This window comes from Neomonachus schauinslandi, chromosome 1, assembly GCF_002201575.2.
Source record: "Neomonachus schauinslandi chromosome 1, ASM220157v2, whole genome shotgun sequence".
NCBI classification, from domain to species: Eukaryota; Metazoa; Chordata; class Mammalia; order Carnivora; family Phocidae; genus Neomonachus; species Neomonachus schauinslandi.
This window is the reverse complement of record NC_058403.1, coordinates 33,737,426-33,763,251: the sequence shown is the minus strand read 5'-3', so window position 1 is coordinate 33,763,251 and position 25,826 is coordinate 33,737,426. Positions and strand designations below refer to the sequence as shown.

Genomic DNA, 25,826 nt, shown 5'->3' with positions numbered 1-25,826 from the left:
GCCTCACAGGGCTTACCATCAGTAATTCTGATTTATTACATTCACACGATATTCTTTTCTAGTTAGGCAGTCAGGTTTTCACATTGCCCGAAGACCCCAGGAATTTTAATATTGACCATTAATCATACCTTGGTAAAATGCAAGGGCAATATATTATTAATTTGTTTGCAACCAAGAGACAAGGCACAGTGATGAAAATTAATTTCTAGCTATATTTTGTTAATTTATTCTAATTAATTAATCTGTTAAGAAGTGAAAATATGTGTGCCTTAATGGCTATATTGTAGGTTCTTTAAGTTGTATCATTAAATATCATTTCCATTATCCTAAATGTAGGATTCTAGAGATAAGTACTTTATTATTAAAATAAATAGGGAGTTGTATAAAGCTAAGTAATACCACTAAGCAGAGGATTTCTAGTTTTTCATTAAATAAGAACATTTCATGTTTTTGGTTTTGTAGGACTTAGAACTGGGAGGATCTCAGCAATAACTTGCCCCAACCCCTTCACCTCTATGGCCCAGAACCAGAATTAGGAAAGAACATTTAATAAATAACAACCACTATTTACTTTCAGGACACTGTTTTAAATAGTAGCAGCAAACTTTTAAAAGTTAATTTTTAACAGTTTTGAAATGACCTCATTCTCCCACTCCCTAAAAAGAAAGATTTAATTTCTATATAGTCATAATTTCTACATCTATTTTTTTATGTTTGAATCAGATTTATTTTAATTAAGAAAACATCATAGATTTGGTTTAAACATACTCTGTGTTCTGCTTCTTTTTTTTTTTTTGATGTAGTGTTCCATGATTCATTGTTTTCGTATAACACCCAGTGATCCATGCAGTACGTGCCTTCCTTAATACCCATCACCAGGCTAACCCATCCCCCCACCCCCCTCCCCTCTAGAAGCCTCAGTTTGTTTCTCAGAGATTTGAAACTCAAAGTGAATGGTTCAAAGAAAACTACCTTTTAAGTTTGGTGGGTTTTTTTGGTTCTTGTTTATTCTTGTTCAAATGCTGATACATCACGAACCTCTCCTATAACAACATATGCAATTACTAAACACTGTATGACACATGCACAAATTTTAGCTGTTCATCACCAAGTAGTCAAATTATACTTCAGGTCAAGTAAGAGCAAAACTGATATTTAAATAGCTTTTATTCTTTCACATTAGAAAATAGGAGATCAACTATTTGTTCTTAAATGTGATCTGAGGATGCATTTATCGGATTGGCTCTGCATTTGATTGTGTTTTAGATATGGTACAAAATGAGTAAGGTTTTTTTTAAAAGATTAAAAATAATTAGTGCTTGCTTATAATTGAATTAATATTTAGATTTTAGTATTGTACTATAATTAGCATGATAGAACTATTTCATTTTTTCAAAGTTTCATTGACTTCTTTTTCTAATTAGAAATCCCTTAATTTCTTTTTTTTAATATGAGATATGCCATAAAATAATTTATTTTTAATAAATTTACAAATAAATTATTTATACAGTTGATCCTTGAACAATGCAGAGGTTAGAGGCACCAACCCCCTTCACAGTGGAAAACCAGCATATAACTTTTGACTCCCCAAAATGTAACTACTAATAGCCTACTGTTGGCTGAAAGCCTTAACAATAATATAAACAGTCTATTAACATTGTATCTTGTATCTTGTATATATTGTGTACTGTATTTTTACAATAAAGTAAGCTAGTGAAATAAACATTATTAAGAAACTCGTAAGAGAAAATACATTTACAGTACTGTATTTATAAAAAAATCAGCAGTATAAGTGGCCCCGCACAGTTCAAACACATGTTGTTCAAAGGTGAACTGTATATAAGTACAACCCTAACATCAATGGTATTATCTTTCTGCTTTATCAGTGGGCAAGCTGAAACTCTAAGACCATTAAGTAAAAAACCTAAGGGCAGTTTGCTAATGAGCCTAGCAATTGAACCCAATCTTTTATTTCTACAGTCTGATCTTTCTGGTACGCCATCATGCCTGGCACATAGTAGGTGGTCCAGACCATTTAGTCTTAGGCTAATTCCATATGTGAAATAGTTATTTTACTTAACATCGAGTCCCAATTCTCATGAATATTGGTAAGGATTGTGATAGTGAGACTAACTACTTGAATAAAAACCACATACCTGCACAATGCTATGTTTGAATAGAAATGAGATGATGGGAATTAATTGCCTTTCACTCACTTTTCATCCCTTCTAAATCACAGAACGGTTTGCATTCATCTTAAATAGCACCGAATGCTGAGGAGGATGTGTTTTGGGTCCTGGCAGCAGTCGGTGTCTTTATTGGGTCATCACATCCCATAGTTTGCTATTCACTTTTGTGGTTCCATATGTTTGATCTTGATATAGCACCAAGTTGGTGAATCGGCTTCCTATGTGAGATCATGTATTTGCTTACAAAGCTGGTTGTTTGGTCACACAGGACCTTCAGGAGGCTGGGGGAAGAATTTCTCTGAGGATTCCTTCCCATTTTCTATATCTTAGTGGTCAAAATTTGTCCCATGGAGCCTTTATTCCTCCACACATGCATGTTGTAGAATCTGACCTCCACTGGTAGTCACTTGCGAGTGACAACCTCCGTAAGTCCAGTCAAAGGAGTGCATGAAGCTCAGAGGGCCAGTGGGACTGAGTGAATCAGGGAGTGGAGTATAGTTACAATGCATTGTAACTCTCTTACATTTTAAGAGGCTATTAATTTTTTTTATGTTGATCTCAAATGCAGCAATCATTTTTAATACTTTTATTGTCCTACTAGTATTTATTCATTTCATGCAAAGGTATCATGCTAAGCATTTTTAGGCATTTTATCTCATTTGATTATCAAAGCAACCTTATGAAGTAGGTTCTGTTATTAGGTTAGGAAATTTAGTCTTGGTTATAGCTGGTAAAAAGTAGGATTGGGATTCAAACCCCAGCATAATAATTTTAATCTTAAACCTAAATCTGACCATTGTATCACCATTGCTTAGCCACAATCTGAACATAGTTAAGTGCTCACTAAAAATTTTTCATTGAGTAGTTACTGTGTGCTAGTGCTTTAGGGTTTGGTTACCTCAGTATGCAAAACAGATAATTTTCCTTGTCTTTGTGGGATTTATATTTTAGCTACTTCTGGTTTCTGGTTAAAAGCCTTTACCAACGCCTTATGTAATGCTTTCTCACTTTGCTTTTCCTTTACTATCTCCCACACATTATGAACAATGTCTTGAAGCCACTTTGTGATGTCTTTCATCTCTATGTTTGCAGTGACTAGCATAGCACTAGATATATAGTAGATGTTCAGTAATACATATGGAATAAATGGGTGGATTTTACCACTCCTTGTTCATCACCTTTACTTAAATGGTCCCATCTCTGGTGTTTCCTGGTAGATGAAGTTGAGTATACACTGAACTGGATAGAGATTAGAAGAGTGACTAAGATTTTAAGTGGAAGCTTTGAAATTTATACATTTGTTGATTAATGACATTTAAACATTTAAAAATAAGGAACAACATTTAAAAATAAGAAACCACATGCAGTATGATACCAATTTAAAAATTCTTTTCATTGATCGATCTTATATAAAAGAAGAGTCTACAAATCCCTGTGCTTTTATTTATTTATTTTTTTTCAAATCCCTGTGCTTTTAATATTGAGTCTATTTTAATAAAGATTTCATTAACCTTTGGATTCTGCCTACCAAAATTTATCCTTCAAATTGCTCCCTTTAAAACCTGTCTTTGATCATGTCAGTTATCTCCTTTTTAAAGTCTTTAGGGTTTTTATTTATTTTATTGTCTAGCCAAAAACTATCTTTTCCATCCTGATTGGCTTCTAGATTCCAACCCATTCTCTTGCTCTGGCTACACACAGCTAGTTGTCATGTCAACAAGAACCTCCGGGTTTTTACCTATGTATTGTCCTTCTCTGTCTTTTCTCTAGCTTTCAAAATATACTACTTATCCTTCAAGATACAGCATAAATGTCAACTACTCCCTAACGCCTTCTCTAACCTCCTCTTCTCCCACCAGTTCCTTCTGTTGTCTTGCTTCCTCCTCAGGGAATGCTTGCTTACCCCAACCCTCTCCTGTCCTGAGTTGAACACTCTTCCATGGGACTAATGAACTTTTTTTTTTTTTTTAAGATTTTGTTTATTTATTTATTTGACAGAGAGAGAGATAGCGAGAGCAGGAACACAAGCAGGGAGAGTGGGAGAGGGCGAAACAGGCTTCCCGCCGAGCAGGGAGCCCGAAGCAGGGCTCGATTCCAGGACCCCAGGATCATGACCTGAGCTGAAGGCAGACACTTAACCGACTGAGCCACCCAGGCACCCTGGACTAATAAACTTCTAAAGGAAAGGATTTTATTTTATGTAACTGAATTATTAGCACACAATAAATATTTTTAATCTGTAATAAATATGTTGCAGTTTTTGTTGTAGAATACTTATCCTTAATTAAGAGACATAAACTGTTCACTTTAAAGTCTCAAATGCCTAAATCTTCATTTGACATTTTAATACATGGATAATTGTGCATATTCTGGATAGTTTTCACCTGAGAAGAAAGTTCCTGCGAGAAACCTTGAAGTCTTTTTAAAGGCTGATTTAAAAAGCTATTTTTTTCTTTCAAAAATCCCATTCCCTCCTCTTTTAACCTTATTTTCCCATTGTTTAGCTATTAAAAATTCCTGTTGAGCTTTTACTTCTGTGCTTATTCTTGCCTCCAATACAAGTCTCCATGAGGAAGCAAACGACAATATAAAATCTTGAAAATTAAGCTAGCAGGGAGGGAATTTCCCCCGTGGGTTCCTTAGGTTTCAGGACCACTCAGAAACACTTGAGAAAGGATTCTACATCCTAGACATTTCTAGATAAGGTATGATCCATCTCCCTTGACCTATCTCCTATGTTCACAACTCTGCCTGAAATTAGAAATTCAGTACTGATCTAGGATGAATTATCTTCCAGGAGAGCAAAGATTTCAGTTTGTTTCTTTTTTTTTTTTTCTAAAATTACTCCTGCTACCTCTGTAAAATAACTATCCCCCCTGTCAATCCAATCTATTTAATTTTTTTCCAAACTTTCCATATTCCGTGCATTCAAGTCAATATGGAGTACTTAGTATGTGCTATGTGTTAGTATGCCTTTATTTGTAATTTCCACAACAGGAAAAGAATGGTAAAGATTCTTAAACACTTTTGGAATTTGAGGGGAAAAACCCTTAATGTTTGCTAATACTTAACATATATATTAAAATCTAAATCAGTGCTATAAATAAAAAAAGATAAAAAGTATCCTACAGCATCGCCCCTCACTGAAGTTGCAGCCAACAGTTACTGAGCGCTTGCTGGCTACTGTGGGGATGGCTCCAGTGTGATTTCATTGATTCCTTAGAACCTGTATGTTTCTCCCATTTAAGAGGGGAGGAAATTAAGGAAAAGGGAGGTTAAGTGACTTGTTCAAAGTGACATAGAGTATGTAACAGGATATAACCTGCACTTTATTTCTAAAGACTAAGCTGATTCTCTTAATTAAAAGATTAATAGCTTTATGAATGAAATTTTAAGGAGTTTCTTTAAAAAGAAAATGTGACATTTAATTTGAGTTTTTTGTCTCTTGATTCACTTAAAGTATACCTTTTGTGATAAATGATGCTTCATCTCTATTGCTCCTTACCTTCTTGACCTTGGACAACTTAACATATTTAGCTGTGCCTCTGTTTCTTCCTTTGTAAAAAGGATTAAAAACATCAGTGCAGAGATCAAATCTATATCTGTACAAAATGCTAGTTGCTATACTAACTTCATTTTATGTTCTTTGGTTACTAAGAATTTGACCTAGTTTTTAAATATCCTATAAATTCATAGCAAAATATTAAGAGAGATGACTGTAGTAGGAGAGGGCACAGGCATGATGAGCTTGCTGTGTCCTCAGGCATTTTCTTTTTTGAGCCACAGTGATTTCAAAGTGGAATGTGTATTTCTGTATCAGAAGCTATAGGGCTGACCTTGAGGGAAGTCAAGATATTTAGTTAAAGTAATATAATGCTATAATCCTATTTCCGTTGAAATTTTAGTAAATGGGGCATTTGTACATATTTTATGAAAGTTCTTATGAATGATTTTTTTTTTAAACTTAAACCTTAAATCTGAAGTGTTTTTAAGATAAGGCTCACATTAACAATAAAATTATTACTGCATTTGTTTAACCTCCCAGAGTTGTATCTTTTTTTTTTTAAAGATTTTATTTATTTATTTGAGAGAGAGAATGAGAAAGAGAGAGCACATGAGAGGGGGGAGGGTCAGAGGCAGAAGCAGGCTCCCTGATGCGGGACTCGATCCCGGGACTCCAGGATCATGACCTGAGCCGAAGGCAGTCACTTAACCAACTGAGCCACCCAGGCGCCCGAGTTGTATCTTTTTTTAATCAGTAATTTTCCTTGTATTATGTATATATGTGTTTTTATTCTTTTCACCCTAAGTCCAAATTAATTTTGTTGATTGTTCCTTACTATTTGATCATTTTTTTTTAAAGATTTTTTAATTTATTTATTCATGACAGAGAGAGAGAGAGAGAGGCAGAGGGAGAAGCAGGCTCCCAAGGAGCAGGGAGCCCAATGCGGGACTCGATCCCAGGACCCTGAGATCATGACCTGAGCCGAAGGCAGACGCTTGACCATCTGAGCCACCCAGGCGCCCACTATTTGATCATTTTATGGAATGTTGTTACTATGTTGTTTAATATGGGTTAGAGTTTTCATACACCCACGAATTATAGCTGAATGATATTCGTAAGAAGTAAACACAAAACAAAAAACAAAAAACACATTTTCTCATAGGACTTTGAGACTATGAGGGGGTTTGCATACTAGTATCTCATTATATCTATAGACCTTTTTTTTTGGTCCAGGTCAATATTTTAAGGATTTTTGAAACATTGCCAATATTTAAATTAGGGAGAGTTCATAGAAAAATGTCAGATTTTTTTGATTCTTGAGTAGCTATTTGATCTGGCAAATCACACTTGGTAACAATGGGCTGTAGCTATTAAACAGAAGCTTTTGTTTTTCAGTGGGGTTTGTACTTTCCATCTTATGAGAATTCCTTTCTGCATTGTTTTCTGTACTCTAAGGCCACCTTCATCTTTTCTCATCAGGCTCACACTTTTGTGTTTCTTTATGTGGGGCATCTCCTCATATATTTGATACTTCTCTGGTTTCTGTGGGTGGTTCAGTTTGTGTCCCCTGGAGTAAGGGCTGTCAGTGAGACTGGGGTCATGTCATTTTGTTAAAAGCTAATTTATTTCAGATCATGGATTAAATATAATTTTTATACTTATAAACCACGGATGTGTGTGCATGCTGCACGCACATGTGTACATGTGTGTGCATGTATGTGTGTGTATTCATATGTACTGGGTATATATATAATACAAAGGGGCAACTCAACACCAAAAATCCCCAAATAATTTGATTAAAAATCTGCAGAGGACCCAAATAGACATTTTTCTGAAGAAGACATACAGATAGCCAACAGACTATCGAAAGATGCTCATAAGAAGATGCTCAACATCACTAATCATCAGGAAAGTGCAAATCAAAACCATGAGATATCATCTTACACCTGTCAGAATGGCTAGTATCAAAGAGACAAATAACAAGTGTTGACAAGGATGTGGAGAAAAAGGAAGCCTTGTGTACTGTCGGTGGGAATGCAAATTGGTGCAGCCTCTGTGGAAAACAGTATGGAAGCTCCTGAAAAAATTAAAAATAGAAATACCATACAATTCAATAATTCCACTACTGGATATTTACCCAAAGAAAACAAAAAGGCTGATTCAAAAAGATATACATACCCTGTGTTTACTGTAGTGTTATTTACAATAGCTAAGGTATGGAAGCAAGCTAATTGTCCATCAATAGATAAATAAAAAGGAAAAAGTGGTGTGTATACACATACACGATGGAATATTACTCAGTCATGAGAAGGGATGATAAGACCTTGCCATTTGCGACTACATGGATAGCTAGGTGAAAAAAGTCAGAGAACGACAAATACCATATGCTTTCACTTATGTGTGAAATCTAAAAAATAAATGAACAAAAAGCGGAAATAGACATATAAATACAGAGAACAAATGGGCGGTTGCCAGAGGAGAGGTGGGCAGTAGGATGGGCAAAATGGGTGAAGAGGAGTGACAGGTACATTCCAATTAGGGAATGAATAAGTCACGGGAATAAAAGGTACAGTATAGGCAGTATAGTCAATATTATTGCAATAAAGTTTTATGGTGACAGATGATCGCTACATTTATGGTAAGCATAGCATAATAACATAGATAGCATAGTAAACATGTCTATCTAATGACAAGTTGTACACCTGAAACTAATGTAACATAGTGTCAAATATACTTCAATTAACAATACAAAAGGGGGTCATTTATGAAATATTCCCACCCACACCTACCACTCCTATAAGCCACTTCACTCCATTGATCTGATTATATGGCATGTTTTTGCTGTCATTGAAGCAAATGTGGTGACTGTGGTGGTGTTAGGAAGTCTTAAGGCCCCTGCCCACCTCAGGCCATTGGAACCCCACCCCTGGAGCTGAGGAAGAGGCCCTGTGAAAATGGATCTGCATGCCATTCATAGCCGTATCTATATTTTCTTTATGCAAATAGCTGCTTTGCAGAATACTGTTCTATAACTTCTTTCCCTAAAATTAGCAATCCATTTGGGGCATCTTTGCGTATCAGCCCATTTCTCTCTACCTCATTCCTCTTAATGACTCTTGTGTAATTTATTGTTTGGATGTTCCACAGTTTATTCAACTAGTCTCCCAACTGTTGATCTGGTAGGTTATTTTCCATGGCTTGGTGTCATAAATAGTGCCATAATGATTATCACTGTACACCATAGATGGCCTTGCTTCCTTGTTCTGTAGATCCAAAGTATAAATTTCTAAAAATGGAATTACTTTGTGATTTTGAAATTTTCATAGCTGATGCCAAATTGTTCTCTAGTTTATATCATACCAAACTGTCTTTGAGAATGTCTTTTCCTCTGCGCTATACTGTGTTCACACAGACTATCATGTTTACTGATTTTTTTAGGTAAAAAGTAGAATTTTCAAGTTTAGGATTTGCACTTCTTTAGTTACATAAGAATTTGAACATATTTTCATATGTTTATTGGCCATTTGTATTTTTTTGTGAACTATTGGTTTTGTTTTTTTTTTAAGGTTATTTATTAGAGAGTGTGCAAGCACATGGGGGAGGGACAGAGGGAGAGGAGAGAGAGAATCTCAAGCAGACTCCCCGCTGAGCCTGGAGCCTGATGTGGGGCTCAATCTCACAACCCATTTTTTATTTAAATGGTACTTATTTGTTATAAATGATTGGAACAATGCAAGGGAGAAAGTAAAAAGAAACCCCATGAAAGAAATTGTCACTAATATTTGGGGAACATTATTCCTGATATTCTGTATGCTTACATATAGGTAGGAGAATAGAGAAATATCTTGATAGACAGAAATAATATAATGAAACATGAGAAAAATATGTGTTAAATTTAACTTAAATTTATTTGAAACAAAGATACTGAAGTGAAATGAAAGAAATGTCTGAAATTTATATACATCTTCCTTTATACTCAAAAATGTTGTTTTCTGGAGTGTACATCTGTCAACAAAGGGTTTAAGCCATTTACAATAGTATCAAATAGTACCAAAAAGAATAAAATACCTAGGGATAAACTTAACCAAGGAGGGGAAAACCTGTACTCTGAAAACTATAAAACATTGATGAAAGAAATTGAAGATGACACAAAGAAATGGAAAGCTATTCCATGCTGATGGATTGGAGAACCAGTATTGTTAAAATGTCCATACTGTCCAAAGCAATTTACAGATTTAATGTAATCCCTATCAAAATACCAGCAACATTTTTCACAGAACCAAAGCAAATAATCCTAAAATTTGTACAAACCACAAAAGACCCCAAATAGCAATCTTGAAAAAGGAAAACAAATCTGAAGGTATCACAATCCCAGATTTCAAGGTATACTATAAAGCTGTAGTAATCAAAATAGTATGGTACTGACACAAAATTAGACACAGATCAATGGAACAGAATACAGAGCCCAGAAATAAGCCTACACTGTTATGGTCCATTAATCTACAACAAGGAAGACAAGAATATATAGTGGGAAAAAGACAGTTTCTTCAACAAATGGTTTTGGGAAAACTGGACAGCTACATGCAAAAGAATGAAATTGAACTACTTTCTTACACCATACACAAAAATAAACTGAAAATGGATTAAAGACCTAAATGTGAGTTCTGAAACCATAACATTTCTAGAAGAAAACATAGGCAGTAGTTTCTTTGACATTGGCCATAGAAATATTTTTCTAGATATGTCCTCTCAGGCAAGGGTAACAAAAGCATAATTAAACTATTGGGACTACAACAAAATAAAAACCTTTTGCACAACAAAGGAAGCTATCAACCAAACAAGGCAGCCCTCCTGAGTAGGAGAAGATAATTTCAAATGATGTATCTGATTAGGGGTTCATAACCAAAATATATGAAGAACTTATACAACTCATACACAATTGGTGGGAATGCAAGCTGGTGCAGCCACTGTGGAAAACAGTATGGAGGCTCCCCCAAAACTTAACAGTAGAATTACTGTATGATCCAGTAATTGTACTATGGGCCATTTACCCAAAGGAAATGAAAACACTAATTCAAAAACATATATGTACCCCCACGTTTACTGCAGCATTATTTACAGTAGCCAAGATATGGAATCAACCCAAATGTCTATTGATAGTTGAATGGATACAGAGGATACAGAAGTGGGTGTGTGTGTGTGTGAATGTATGTTTATAAGTGTGTGTGTGTATATATATATATATATATACACACACACACACACACACACATAATGGAATATTACTCAACCATAACAATGAATCATGGAACACTACATCAAAAACTAATGATGTAATGTATGGTGATTAATGTAACATAGTAAAATAAAATTAAATTAAATTAAATTAATACCAAAAAAAGAAAGAATGAGATCTTGTCATTTGCAACAACATGGATGGACCTAGAATACTAAGTGAAATAAGTCAGTCAGAGAAAGACACCTGCCATTTGATTTCACTACTATGTGGAATTTAACAAAGAAAACAAACGAACAAAGGGGCGCCTGGGTGGCTCAGTTGGTTAAGCGACTGTCTTCGGCTCAGGTCATGATCCTGGAGTCCCTGGATCAAGTCCCTCATCGGGCTCCCTGCTCAGTGGGGAGTCTGCTTCTCCCTCTGACCCTCCCCCCTCTCATGTGCTCTCTCTCATTCTCTCTCTCTCAAATAAATAATAAAAATCTTTAAAAAAAAACAAACAAATGAACAAAGAAAAAAAGAGACAAAATGGACTCTTAAAAATATAGAGAAAAACTGGTGGTTGCCAGAGAGGAGGTTGGTGGGGCAATGGGCAAAATAGGTGAAGGGGTTTAAAAGTACACTGTATTTTCTTCTGTTTTCCTTTCCCTCATCTCACTTCTTTTACAATAAAATTTACTTTAATCATTGAGGTTATTTTTTGTTATCACATTCACACATATGCACCATTGTCTAGCCATGGTTCTATATTTAAAGACTCAGAGTTCAGCAACACTGCTGCCATGACTTTTAATTCCTCTGTGTATGTTTTTAATCTTTTAATCACCTAGTTTTGGTTTTTTTCCCCTTCAACCATAGTTTATTAGTGTAATAAACTTAAATTTATTTTTTAATTTGACAGTATTTAAAGAATTCCTTAGGTTTGAGGAAATTGCCTTATATAATACCATTAGATTACTCCCTTTCCTTCTCAGAAATGTGTGGGCTTGGCTTTATCTTTTGGTCTTTAGTGTAATGTTCCTTTGAGAAAAACAAAGCAAAACAAAAAAACCTCCCTCTGCTTGCTTTTTTATGACTGGTTGTCTGAGGAGTTCTTTCTTTATCCTTTGAATTTCAGTAGCTTAAATTGGGAGGTGTTGTACATGTGCGTGTTTGTGTTTGTTTTCCAAATTTTTCTTAAAACATAGCATGCTCTTTTTTAATATGCAAATTTAATTCTTTTTTAAGATTTTATTTATTTGAGAGAGAGAGTGAGCATGAGCTGGGGCGCAGGGCAGAGGGAGAGGGAGAGGGACAAGCAGACTCCCCACTGAGCATGGTGCTCCACACTGGGCAGGACCTGGAGATCATGACCTGAGCCGAGCCCTTAACCGACTGAGCTGCCCAGGTACCCCAAATATGCGGATTTAATTCTGAGAGAAAAATTTTCCAGCTTTATATTTTTTACATCATTTTATTTGGTTTTGTTCTTCGGAGTCAGCAGCTATCCTTATTTAGAACATTTTTGTCAATTTTGCATACCTCTTAGCTTCTTTAATATACTCCACTTCTTTGCCTTTTTCTTTTCTAATTACATAAATTTCCAATTATTTATTCATTTAATAATTTGCTATTTTTATTATATGTGCATTTTGTTTCTTGCCAATTCTAATTTATTATTTTCCAGTGACATATTTTGTTCCTCCTTTTGTTTCCTTAGGTGTAGGGGTCTCATTTTACCTCTCATTCTATTGTTTTGTCATATAATCCCTCATCTCTTATTTTTTTCCTCATCTCTTATTTTTATTGAGTTCAGTTTTTTAAAGATTTTATTTATTATTATAGAGAGAGAGAGCACAGGAGCAGGGGTAGGGGAGAGGGAGAAGCAGACTCCCTGCTAAGCAGGGGAGCCTGACCCGGGCTCCATCCCAGGATGCTGGAATCATGACCTGAGCCAAAGGCAGACTCTTAACCGATTGAGCCATTCAGGCACCCCTATTGCGTTCATTTTTAATTAAGTTGAAATATAGTGCAAAATATTCCCTGTATATCCCCTACTTGGATTCATGTCATCTTTCTGGGACTTTTATTGCTCACCCCTCAGGGTCTGGGGAAGTGCAAGGAAGCTTATTAGCATTGCTCAGTTCATTGTTCTGGAACCTTCACTTCTGACAAAAAGCACCTACCACCTGCCTCACTTCAGTTTTACCTGTTTTGTCATAGCTTCTCCCTAGATCTGTTGGTATTAGTGACAATAGTAGTGTTTTGTTGGCATAGCTGTATGGACTCTGGCTCTGGGAGAGGGTCAGGAACAACCATGTGCTACTCTTGGTCCTCCTTGGGAAGGAATCTTTGGTTTCTTCTCGTGGCCACTAGCTTTTACAGTTTGACATGATGTAGTATGTTCTTTCCATGCTTAGTTGATATAGGGCAGACTAGGCAAACTACCGCCCATAGGCCAAATTTGGCCAATAACTGTTTTGTAAATAATGTGTTATTGGCATCAGCCATACCCATTCATTTACATGTTGTCTGCAGCAGTTTTCATGCTTCAGAGAGATAGTTGAGTTGTTGTGAAGTGGACCAATTTACTATCTATCCTTTAACAGGAAAAATCAGCCAAACCCTGTTGTAGGGTAATTTTATTTATCTTTCTGGCTTTTGACTATTTTTCTTTTATTTTCTTAGGGGTTAGAAGAGAGACACATAGGGATGCTCCTTCATCATACTATTTTGACATAGAAGTTGCTATAATGCTGATTTTTAAAAAATTTCATGGAATATAGAACAATTGTATTTTCTCTCTCATACCAAAATGCATGAAATTACCAAAAAATGTTAGATTGGTTCAGTTTGAGATAAGGATGATTTTATCCTGTGAGGTAATTGCTGCCTTGTTATGTGAAATTATTCACATTATTCCTCTTTAATATCTTTTTTCTTTTCTTTTTCTGAATAAGAGTAAATAAAGCATTTACTTAATTACAGTAGCTTTCCGGGAATATGATTTTATTTTCTAACTTCCTTCTTTTGCACTTTTTCAAAGGTATAAGCGGTTTAAGGAGACTTTGAACAACATCGGAGAGAACGAAGGTGGTATTGATAAATTTTCCAGAGGTTATGAATCATTTGGTGTCCACACATGTGCCGATGGTGGTTTATACTGCAAAGAATGGGCCCCAGGAGCAGAAGGAGTTTTTCTTACTGGAGACTTCAGTAAGTGTTTGAAAGATTTAAAGTTAGTTGTACAATTTATTTATTTACTTAAAGACTTGTTATAATTCATATATTTATATGAAAATTAATGATTACAAATATCCGACCTTTCAGATAGAGCCATCGGATTTGTTGTCTTTACCTTCATGTGGTTCCTACTGTAATGTAATACAGGTGTTCCTGAAAAGCTTTTATGTTCTGTAAAATCATGTACCAGAAGTAACAGAGTTTATGAGAAAAATAGTGCTAGGGCAGACTGCTCCAAATTTATTCAACTTTGTTAGCAAGCCCTGACAAAATCAATAGCAATCTGGGTAAAAATATTGGTGTAAGTTAAATCTCCACTAGCATTTGCACCTGGTTAGATGGCATTGTAGTTCTTGGATCTTCTAGAGCCTAATATCCTTTTTTGAGACCTCAGTAAAAGTAGACATCTAATCTAAAGGATAAACTTCTGCATGACTCAATTCTTTTTGTTTTTCTTTTCCTTTTTTATAATACAATCTCAATTTTTTTTAAATGAATATCTTCTTAGCCTGTTATTTGCACTATTAATTTCATTAGGCAGTTAACCCGATGGAAAGCATAGTTGGTCTAGATGTCAGGCTTCTGGCTTACAGTCTAGTGAGGAAGAACTTGTATGTAAAGAACTATAATACAGTTGTATTCTAGTGGTATAAATAAATTACTGTAACAGTGACAAGGAAGAAAGCTCAGTTTTAGAAGCAGAATAATGAAAACCAGGCCTTGGCAAAATGTTCATAATACAAGGAAATATCAGAATGATAATCATCCTTTAGTGCCGGGAGAGTACTGTAGTATTTAAAATTTGATTTTATCAGATTTAAAAGTCTACATGCTATATTATTCCAGTTATATGACATTCTAGAATTGGCAAAGCTATAGGGACAGAAGACAGAGTTGTCAGGGTTTGGGTAGGAGTTGTGAGTTGACAGAGGAGCACGAAGGAGCTTCTTGGGGTGATGAAAATATTTTATGTACCAATTGTGCTGGTTGTTACATGACTGCATACATTTGTCAAAATTTATAGACCTATACTTGTAAAAGACTGCATTTTATTGCATGTAGATTATACCTTAAAGAAGCCGACTTTTAAAAAGTTTTGATTTTATACATGTTGTCTAAAGCAGTACTGTCTAATAGAAATATAATGTAAGCCACTTATGTAATTCAGAACTTTTAGTAGCTATATTAAAAAAAGTAAAAGATGGACAGTTGAATGAATTTTAATAATGAAAAATTTTATTTAACCCAGTATATCAAAATATTTTAATACTAATATAATCAATATAAAATTCATTGAGGTATTTTTGTTCTTTTGTATTCTTTTAGCTCTGATATTTTTTCATTGGCAATACTTGATCTATATTTAGATTTAATAAAATTTTCAGTTTAAGAATACAAACCCAAGTTTTTTTCAAACAGAATTAAAAGTTCTAGTAACTGAGTTGAATAGTAATTTTAAAATTTAAATTTAATAAAGTAATTAAAATTAAATAAAATTTAAAATTCAGTTTCTCAGTTGCACTAACCTTATTTCAAGTGTTCAATGGTTACATGTGTCTACTGGCTCCTTTATTGGAAATCACAGGTCTAAGGACTTGCAGTCCTGCAAATTAGATGAGGCCTGTTTCTTGAGAGTTATTGAAAACTTCAAGGAAAGTTTTGAGAAAGACCATGTGATCTGCTGACTTAGATTAGTTTTGTTTGCCTGATGATAATTATGAAATTATATAAAATTATGGGGATAAGAGACTTCTTAAATTTTATTAAAATAGTCATTAATAATTCTTTCTTATACACAAACATTACTATTTCTCCATCTTCTCTCTACAACTGCCTTGACTAGTAGTTTTTTGTTAAAAGACCATGTAGACATCCACCTATCATTCAGGCACTTTTGGCATTCTATTTTATTACTTCTTTTTATGGCCATTTATAAGATTGAGAAGTATTGATTGATACTTGTAGGTATCAATTTGATACAAGTTGATTTTTACATAGAGATACCAAAACTACTATAAGAACCTCAGTTAAAATTTGGTACTTGCGTTAGGTACCCCCTCCAACATGTTTATGATTAAACCCACTAAGTAGGTTTTAGAAATATAAAAATATGGGAAAGGAACTATATGAGAATTAGATTTGGGAACTGTCATAAGGACTAATGTTGATTTACTAGAAATTGTGTCTCGTAAATATACTTGGGCCCTATGTGCGTTTGGAAAACTGCATTTTAAAATTTTATTTAGGATTTAATGCTTATATATCAAAAGTATAATAATTAAAAAATTTTTTGTAAACAGAAAACTAAAAATTATCTACTTCCTATTTTAATGTAAAAATGCCCTCTGTTAACTTGTTTTTTTTTTTTTTTTTACAATTCAAGTTGATTTTTAAAAATGCTACCCTTTGTGAGGGTGTGTAACATAATTTAAAATCTCTCCAAATACTTGGGATAGCATTTGGTGAATTATTTTCATCAACCAATATTTATTAAGTGTCTAAGAACTTGAAGAACATCAGATTTAATCAGTGAGCCCTTAATTTTACTGGAGAGATGGGAAAAACTAAGATAAATGAAATTGTGATAGAAAATAGGAACAGGCAGTATGCTGGGAAAATTTAAATGACTAATCTATTTTTCTTTCTTTTTTTTAAGATTTTATTTATTTATTTCAGAGACAGAGAGACAGAGAGCACAAGCATAAGTGGGGGAGGGCAGAGGGAGAAGCAGACTCCCTGCTTAGCAGAGAGCCCCATGCTGAGCTCCATTCCAGGGACCCAGGATCAAGACCTGAGCCCAAGTGGACTCTTAACTTCCTGAGCCACTCAGGCACCCCACTAACCTATTTTCTTATCTAGATGAAGAATAGCTTTTCTGCCCAAAGTTACAGGGTCTCAGGGTCTCTGTATACATTAGATCTCAACTTCTTCTCACTAAGGAGCTTTCACTTAAAAAAGTTTGAAAATTGAGAGTAGAGCCAAACTTTTGGGTTAATAATACATTTAAAAGAATATGTCTTTGGAAAAAAAAAAAATGTACCTGTGAGTAGTGAGCATTAATTTGATATGACTCTGTAGAGCATAGAATTTTGATGATGATGACAATATAGCTGAAAATACACCCTTAAAAAACTGAACTAACCATGCCTTTAACACAAGGAATTCTGTATTTTGTTTTTCCCTACTTAATTTTCTTTCCTTTTTTTTTCTTTTTAAAGAAGAAAGTCATTTTTCTTTGTTGAACTTTTTCTCAGCCTCCAAAATAGGTTAGATAATTTTATTGTTAAGTTTTCTAATGTATAAATTTGTACTAAACCAAAGGAAAAGAAAATGGATATTAATTAGCTAAACAACTATAGTATCTTTTTTCATTACAAAATGCATATGAAGATTAGTTAAAATGTTCTTGGTAGCTTTGCTGATCATATTAAAATGTTTTAAAAAACATTTAAAAACATTTAAAACACATTTAACTGTATTCATGACTGTACTCATATTTATCAGCTGATAGGTTGACACAGCAATAAACTTAAAAGGTTCTGTAGAATTCATCTCCAACTGTAACATTGATATAAGATATAATATTGTATATTGATGTTAATATAAGGTGAAATACCACCTTATATTAAAAAAAATTGCTTCTTCACCTATTGGCAGAGATTTAAAAAGTAACATAACTTTATATTTTTATCATTGAAGTGTAATATAATTTAAAACATTGCTTTTATACCTACCTCTTCTCTCAACCCCCAAAGATAATATAAAACAGTTCTTCAGACACCAGCAACAAAAACTTTATTTCGTCTAATTGCTAAATTGACTGTTACTTATATTTACCTGAAAATGGAAATTTTCTTAATTTAGTTTTTACCTAAATGATGAGACATTTGTGGTATTTTTTTAGGAGAATATAAATTAAAGAATGTCTAGACTTTAATTCTGTATTATGAAAAATTGTACCTGTAATCAAAATACTCTAGCATACTGTGATATTTGTCTCCTCTTTTAATCATTTTAGAAGTGGACTGCGCTATATGTTCTTTCTCTGGGCTTATTCATAATGTTGCTGGTAAATATTTGTTCTATTGTATTTTTTTTGCCAACCTACCTGAAGATAATTTAGGTACGACTATTCAGAATAGTCAAAAACAAATGATCTTTAAGAAAGAAATTGCCATGAATTGGTATGTAAAAAAAAAAAAAAAGGTTTGAAATCACCGTTGAGCTTTCGAAACACAGTTCTTCCTTTGGCTCAGTGGGGATAAAATGATGATATTTGTCTTACTTGCCTAAACTGGGTTGCTGTAGATACTAACTAGATTGTAGATGAGAAAACATTTTATACCTTATTCAGTGCTCAAGAAATGTTAATTGACAGGATTGAAAAAATTCTCTCATTTGTAATGGTCTTTTCTTTCTTACTAAAGAAATTACTATTAATTTCAAAAGGCAGTTGACTCTTGCGCGAGTCCAATGATTTAGTCTCTGTGTTGTCCAAACCGAAGTGGATCTAGCTTTTGCCATCCACATTTTTAAAGCTTGAAAAGCAACTTCACTTTAAATATATTACACATATTTTTCTTTATTTGAGAGAAAATGAAACAGTCATTTCTTTTCCTTTAAGTCATTTTTTAAAAACTAGCTTTTTAAGCAGCTAGCAGCTGCCATCGCAACCCAGGAGGACAGTGGATGTATAATGACATTCATCAGGATTGGAATCTTACCACCCAAAAAGTATTTCTGGGCAAGCCAGAAACTACTTAAAGGTTCGAGATGAATTTCTAAAACTTTGAATCATCTTCAATAGAGCAAAGATTCATTCTTTAGAAAATTAAGTGTGATTTAAAATATACTTGGAGTTTTGGAACTAAACCATGTTTATTGCAGGTTTCTAAATTATTGAAGAAAACTGGGTGCTTTCCAGTAGTTAGATGATAATAAGAGAAAAAGGCAGTAAACTACATATGTCAATATAAAATAATTGGGTTCTATTCGCTATAACTGAAAACATTTCATTTAAAATTACTAAGTCTGGGAGCTAGGCACTTTTCAAATAACCTAAATGTCTATCACTGAGGGACTACAAAAAAAAAAAAAAGGAAAAAATAACACCCTGATTTTTATGCCTACAGAAAAAAGGAACCACAGATATTTTTGCAGAGTAGGAATGACATTAAGGAGAATTTTACCTGTTTCCTGGACAAAATTAGTCTGTAATTTTGTTTTCAGTTATACAATTGCCCAGAAGTTTACATCATCATAAAAGCCTTTGTATTTCTTCATTCCACATGCTCTGCAAGAGTGCTACTGAAAGTGTACTCTGTGGACCAGTGTGGTTCCATGCACTGTAATTATTTGGCAGTGATGTACTGGCAGAAATTGGGATTGTAAGCATTTAGAGACTTTACTTGTTTTTAAGGATTTTATTTATTTATTTGAGAGAGGGGGAAAGAAAGTACGAGCGAGCATGGCAGGGAGGAGCAGAGTGAGAGGGAGAGCAGACTCCCCACTAAGCAGGAAGCCAGATGCGGGGCTCGATCCCAGGCCCCAGGATCATCACCTGAACCGAAGGCATCTGCTTAACTGACTGAGCCACCCAGGCACCTCAGCATTTAGAAACTTTAATAGTTTGACAGAGTAATTTTTTTTCAGAGAATTAGATTCATTAGGTGAATCTAATGATAATGTAAAAATTGGGGCTTAAATTTTGAAAGCCTTTTTTTCTTTTGATTTTCTAATAATTCATTTTATTACATTTGGCATAAGATTTGGTTTATAATAGATTGGAATTTTTTTTTTTTTTTAAAGGTAATTGATCCGTCAGCACAGAGAGTTGGGAGAAGCACTGATCTAAAAATTAGGGATTATCGGGCGCCTGGGTGGCTCAGTTGGTTAAGCGACTGCCTTCGGCTCAGGTCATGATCCTGGAGTCCCGGGATCGAGTCCCGCATCGGGCTCTCTGCTCGGCAGAGAGTCTGCTTCTCCCTCGGACCCTCCCCCCTCTCATGCTCTCTCTCTCTCATTCTCTCTCTCAAATAAATAAATAAAATCTTAAAATAAAAAAATAAAAATAAAAAATAAAAATTAGGGATTATCTATTGGTTTAGAAGTCTTTTATGGTTGGAAGGTATAGTTCTGATGTCAACCTCCTTTGTATTATCTTCCTTCCCGTAAATCTATCACTGCTGTGTTAGTCAGCTTTCACTGTGGTGTGGCATGTTACAAAAAACTCTAACATAATGGTTTGCAACTGCAAAGGCTACAGTTATGAGCTGTGCCTCAGTCCCGAGGGTCAAATTCTTCCCAGGATGATGGAGCAGCCCCTGTGTGGGACACGCAGAGAGAAAGAATAGTGGAGGAAACCTGTTACGGTTTTAAAAGCTTCAGTTTGGCAGTGACACATGTGATTTGCACTTCCATTTCATTAACCAAATAATTTGGCCAAGCCTTATGTCCATAGGGCATGGGAGCACAATCTTCTTTTATGGAGGCTCATGAAACTTTGGGAATAATAGTATGAATGACCCACATGGCAAAAAACACATACTTACAATATAAAGTGTAAACTTTCCAGATTCTTTGATATTCTAGATAATCCGTGTTATGTGTGTGATCAGAGGGGAGTTAGGTAGGTAGGGTAGTGCAGTAGTGCTCTCTACCTTGATTGTTGAGGGGTTTTTTTCTGGAATCTCTACTGACCTCTGGATTCAAGTGGAACTTCAAGGAGTTTTTTGTGAGTTAGACACTTTCAACTTTCTGTGGGTCCTCTGTGAATGCATTTTTGTTATGTGGGTTCTCATTAAGTTTGGCTCTTTGGAGATTGGGATGTTTCTAAAAAACAAATTTCTGGGATGGTCTGAGGACTCTTGATGTTGTTATTTTAGCAAAGAGGTGGCGACTGCAAGGTAGAGAGGTAGAAGGCATTAGGACTATTAACCAAACCAATACCGATGCTGAGAAATGGCCTCTTTGATGTATGTAAACTTAAAATAACCGGGCGCCTGGGTGGCTCAGTTGGTTAAGCGACTGCCTTCGGCTCAGGTCATGATCCTGGGGTCCCGGGATCGAGTCCCACGTCGGGCTCCCTGCTCAGCAGGGAGTCTGCCTCTCTCTCTGACCCTTCCCCCTCTCATGCTCTCTATCTCATTCTCTCTCTCAAATAAATAAGTAAAATCTTTAAAAAAAAAAAAAAAACTTAAAATAACCAAACAGCCAAGGCATTTTGTAGGAGGTTGTCAGGACTTTCTCTAGCTTTCCAACCTGATGTTGCTACTCTCCTTCCCTTTATCTGTTTTTACTGATAGATTATTTCTTTTCAACGGAGTAGAGGTACAGTGGAGGTTTACTTAGCTAACGTCTACTTACCAAACTTAGTGAATATACTTCGTTTGACAGGCTCACTCTGAATGATACTGACAACTTTCCACGGGATACTGAGCACGCATGGGTAGTTGACTGTAGTCTACCACGTGTATGCAGTTCAGCTCCTGCCAGTTACATTCAGTGCTTATTAGTGAGCTGGTTTCCCATCCCCTTCAAATCCTATGAATGCCAATTCTTCTCATTATAATTCTGCAGTATAACATTATATAAAATGATGAACTATAAGTGTGACAGCAAAGAAAATTATTAAGTATTGGGAAAATCTCAGTAAGGACAAGTTGGAAAAAAATGGTTTTGAATTAAGTATGCACAAGTGAACTGTGAGAAAATGATATAAATCTAACAGTTTCACATGCAGATTACTTTGTGTGCACCATTTTAGCTTCTGTTCCATTATAACCCAAAGAGAATTGGAAATATAAATGTTGCATTGTAGGTGTGGGTTCATATAAGAAAGATACTGTAAAATCTTAATCAGAGGACCTAAGGAGAAATGCCTTTAATCTTATATCAGAATATGGGTGAATATTTATATTTGTATTTTAAGTAAAAACAAAATTTTTACTCTTTTGATGTGTATATGTGTGCATATACATAGCATATGTGTATTTTATTATTCTCTGCTTTAACCAGTATTTTCAATACATGTACTAACCCTGCCCCAATTGTGCTGGATCAGAGAGCTTTGTTATAAGGTCTAATGGGATTATTTTTATAGGGAAGCATCCTTACCTCCTGGGATTCTAGGAAATTGCTGTTAGAGACCTTAAAGCTTTGAACTGTGTGACATAAATGATAGTTTTCTAGCCTCGTGTTGCTTTTTTAATAAATATCCTGTTAAAAATTTATGCTGTTCGGATATTACAATACTTTTCATTAGGTTTCAGTTTATTATTCTCAATTATTTATTTTTTGTCATTTTTTTAACATTTTAAAAGATGAGCTATAATTCACATATCATAAAGTTTACCATTTCAAAATAGACACTTCAGTGGTTTTTTAGTATACTTACTATGGTGTACCACTATTATCACTGTCTAATTCCAGAACATTCCCATCATTCTAAACAGAAACATCTAACTGGTAGCAGTTAGTCCCGAATGTTCTTTCCCTCCATTCTCTGGCCACCACTAATCTGTTTTCTATCTCTGTGGATTTGCCTGTTTTGGACATTTCCTATAAATGGATCATACGATATGTGGCCTATCTTTCCAGTTTCTTTCACTTATCATAATGTTTTCAAGGTTCATTAAGAGTGTGGCATGTAGGGCGCCTGGGTGGCTCAGATGGTTAAGCGTCTGCCTTCGGCTCGGGTCATGATCCCCGGGTCCTGGGATCGAGTCCTGCATCAGGCTCCCTGCTCCTTGGGAGCCTGCTTCTCTCTCTCTCTCTCTCTCTGTCTCTCATGAATAAATAAATAAAAATCTAAAAAAAAAAAAAAAGAGTGTGGCATGTAACAGTCCTTTATTCCTTTTTTGGTGTCTGAATAATATTTTACTGTATAGATATACCACATTTTGTTTATCCATTCTTCAGTGGCAGGACATTTGGGTTGTTTTCTACTTTTTGGCTATTGGGAATAATGCTTTTATGAACATTTGTGTGCAAGATTTTATATGAACATGTGTTTTCAGTTCTCTTGGGTTGCCTTGGTTATTGATGTTCTTACCATCAATTGCCCTAAGATCCTTTCACTCACCCTGCTCTGCTCTGCACCACATTTCCATAGCTCCCTTGGCCTCCACCACTGTTGAGTTGGCCTAATGGGAGGTCCTAATGAATTACTTAAGGGGGGAGGAGGGAGAAGCCAGGGAATTTTCCCCTACTCCCTTGCCTACCCCTTTGTCTAAGTGAGACTGTTTCTCCTGCAGCAATTGTGTCTTGCAGTTTTTACTGCTTTTCTCTCTAAGCTCACCTCCTGCCAGGTAGGCTTGCCTTATTGCTAGCTTCTGTTGGATGTCCCTGGCTTCCAAGTCCCGGTAATCCTGCCTCTCTCTTAAGGGTGTTACCAGGTCCCTGTTATTGCTCATCTCTGTTTCAATTCTTAGTTCTTCTACTACCTGTGTAACCAGTTTCCTGTATTATGGGTCTTTCTTGAAAATAGGTAGCTTGGTTTCCACTCTGACCTCTCATTACTGGAATAGTATTTCCCTTCCATTAAGCATGCTGAGTTATGCAGATATACAGGACACCTTTCACACTGTATTTTAGCTATTTTAAAGCAGTCCTGGAATGGTTCAGCACGATGGCCCTGCCTCTGTTAAGGTATTTTCAGTAATTTTTTTAAAAGTTAGATTTACTAACTTTGTGAATTTTTAAGTCTTTTTTGTGATAGATGTATGTATTATAGAATTTCAGTTATTTTTTTAAAGATTTTATTTATTTATTTGAGAGAGAGAGAGAGCATGAGCAGCAGGAGGGGCAGAGGGAGAAGCAGACTCCCTGCTGAGCAGGGAGCCTGACATGGGGCATGATCCCAGGACCCTGGGATCATGACCTGAGCCAAAGTTAGATGCTTAACTGACTGAGCCACCCAGGCGCCCGATTCTGCCAGGCGCAGAATTTCAGTTATTTTGTTCTAGAAAACTCAGCAATGGGAGATACTGTTATACTCTTTCTTTCTATTGTAGCAAATTAGTTATGTTTTACTTTAAACAGAATTTTGATGTTTCATCTATTAGAGAACAGTTTCATCTTCTTCATGCTTTGTTAAGTCTGAAACAACTTTTCCCAGTGTGTGGTCCATATATCACTTGAAGCAGAGTAACCTTGTGTTGGTAAAATGAAGGTTCCAGGGTAAATAACAAATCTTCTGAATCACAGTCGTAGGGTAGAGCTTAATGTTGATGATGTATTCCCCTCCTTTTTGAGGATTTGTATCATTTATATGCCAGTGGCTGTTGTAGTATCATATATTCTTCCTTTTCATCTCCCCCCCCGCCCCCCCACCATCTTTGTGGGGAAGGCATAGACATACTTTCTTTTCCTAGCACGTAGTACGCAATGTGCAACCTAAAAGAAACGACCTATATATTCTTTATTTAGGAAGATTTTCCAGAAGGAGGGTTAAACATGTCTCCTAGGAAAGAATCAGATGGGCGCGTCACTTACAGTGGAAGGTAGGTTATTTCAGATTCCTGGGGTGGAGGAAATTTGGTTGTTACTCCCTTGCCAATTTATCATTGGTGTGTAGGCAGAATTGAGACCTTTTCAGATATGTAGGGATGCAGAAAGTTTATCTTCAAAGCATTCTTCCTTAGGATGTTACATATGGATATCAGCAGAATGAGGGAATAAATCAAGACAGAGGAAGACATGAGATGCAAGAACCAGTGACTCAGGTTTAGGAAAATAGTAAAGTGGAAAGAGAATTTGTCAGGCTATGCAACAGGCATAAGAGAACAGACAATTAGGAAGGGACCAGGTAGAGAAGACCCCACAATATTCCCTGGGAGGACGTTCCCTGGGAGGAAAATGGCAGAATGGAGAAACCATTTGGAAACTTAGAAGACTTTAGGATATGAATTGATGTTTTCAGTAGAAGAAAAAAGTAAGACTCAATTTAAACATGATGCTGGGAAGAGTCTTCTTTAGGTGGCTGTTAAGGATTGAATTTTTGTGTATCCCCCCAGATTTATATGTTGAAGCCCTAATTATATGTTGAAACACCTAATGTGATGGTGTTTGAAGGTGAGGTCGTTGGGAAAGTAATTATGCTTAGATGAGGTCATGGTGACCCCATGATGGGATTAGTGTCCTTAAAATAAGAGGGAGAGAGACTAGAGTACTCACTCTGTCTCTGTCCCATGTGAGGATACAGTGAGAAGGTAACAATCTGCAAACCAGGAAGAGGGCCTTCACTGTGAGCCACATCTTCTGGCATTTTGATCCTGAGCTTCCCAGACTTCACGACTCTGAGAAATGAATGTCTGTTATTTAAGCCACCCATTCTGTTATGGCAGCCCAGACAGACTAGCAGAGTGGTACGTGGTCGTGTTATTGTACTGTGGACAAGCCTGCAATCCTAGTTTTCTACTTGGCTCTGCAATGAACAATATTTAATATAACATAAGAACATTCATTAGTTTTTAACTTTTGAATGACCTATAGCGGTATCATTAAACACTTAGTGTTTTAATGGTTTCTGTAAAAATAATACTGAAAGACTTCGGAAGGTATTTTTTAAAATATTTTATTTATTTATTTGAGAGAGAGAAAGTGTGAGCAGGGAGGAGCAGAGAGAAAGGGAGAAAAAATCTGAAGCAGACTCCGCACTGAGCATGGAGGCCGC

General features: G+C 35.5%; 1 protein-coding gene across 1 annotated transcript in view; it reads left to right on the top strand.

Moving 5' to 3' along the window:
* The window catches only part of GBE1 (1,4-alpha-glucan branching enzyme 1), a 279,857-nt gene that overhangs the window by 40,171 nt on the left and 213,860 nt on the right, over nt 1-25,826 (top strand). The window contains exon 2 of the mRNA XM_021689411.2: nt 13,956-14,125. Coding sequence (XP_021545086.1) covers nt 13,956-14,125 — 170 coding nt within the window. The remainder of the gene's footprint in view (nt 1-13,955; nt 14,126-25,826) is intronic.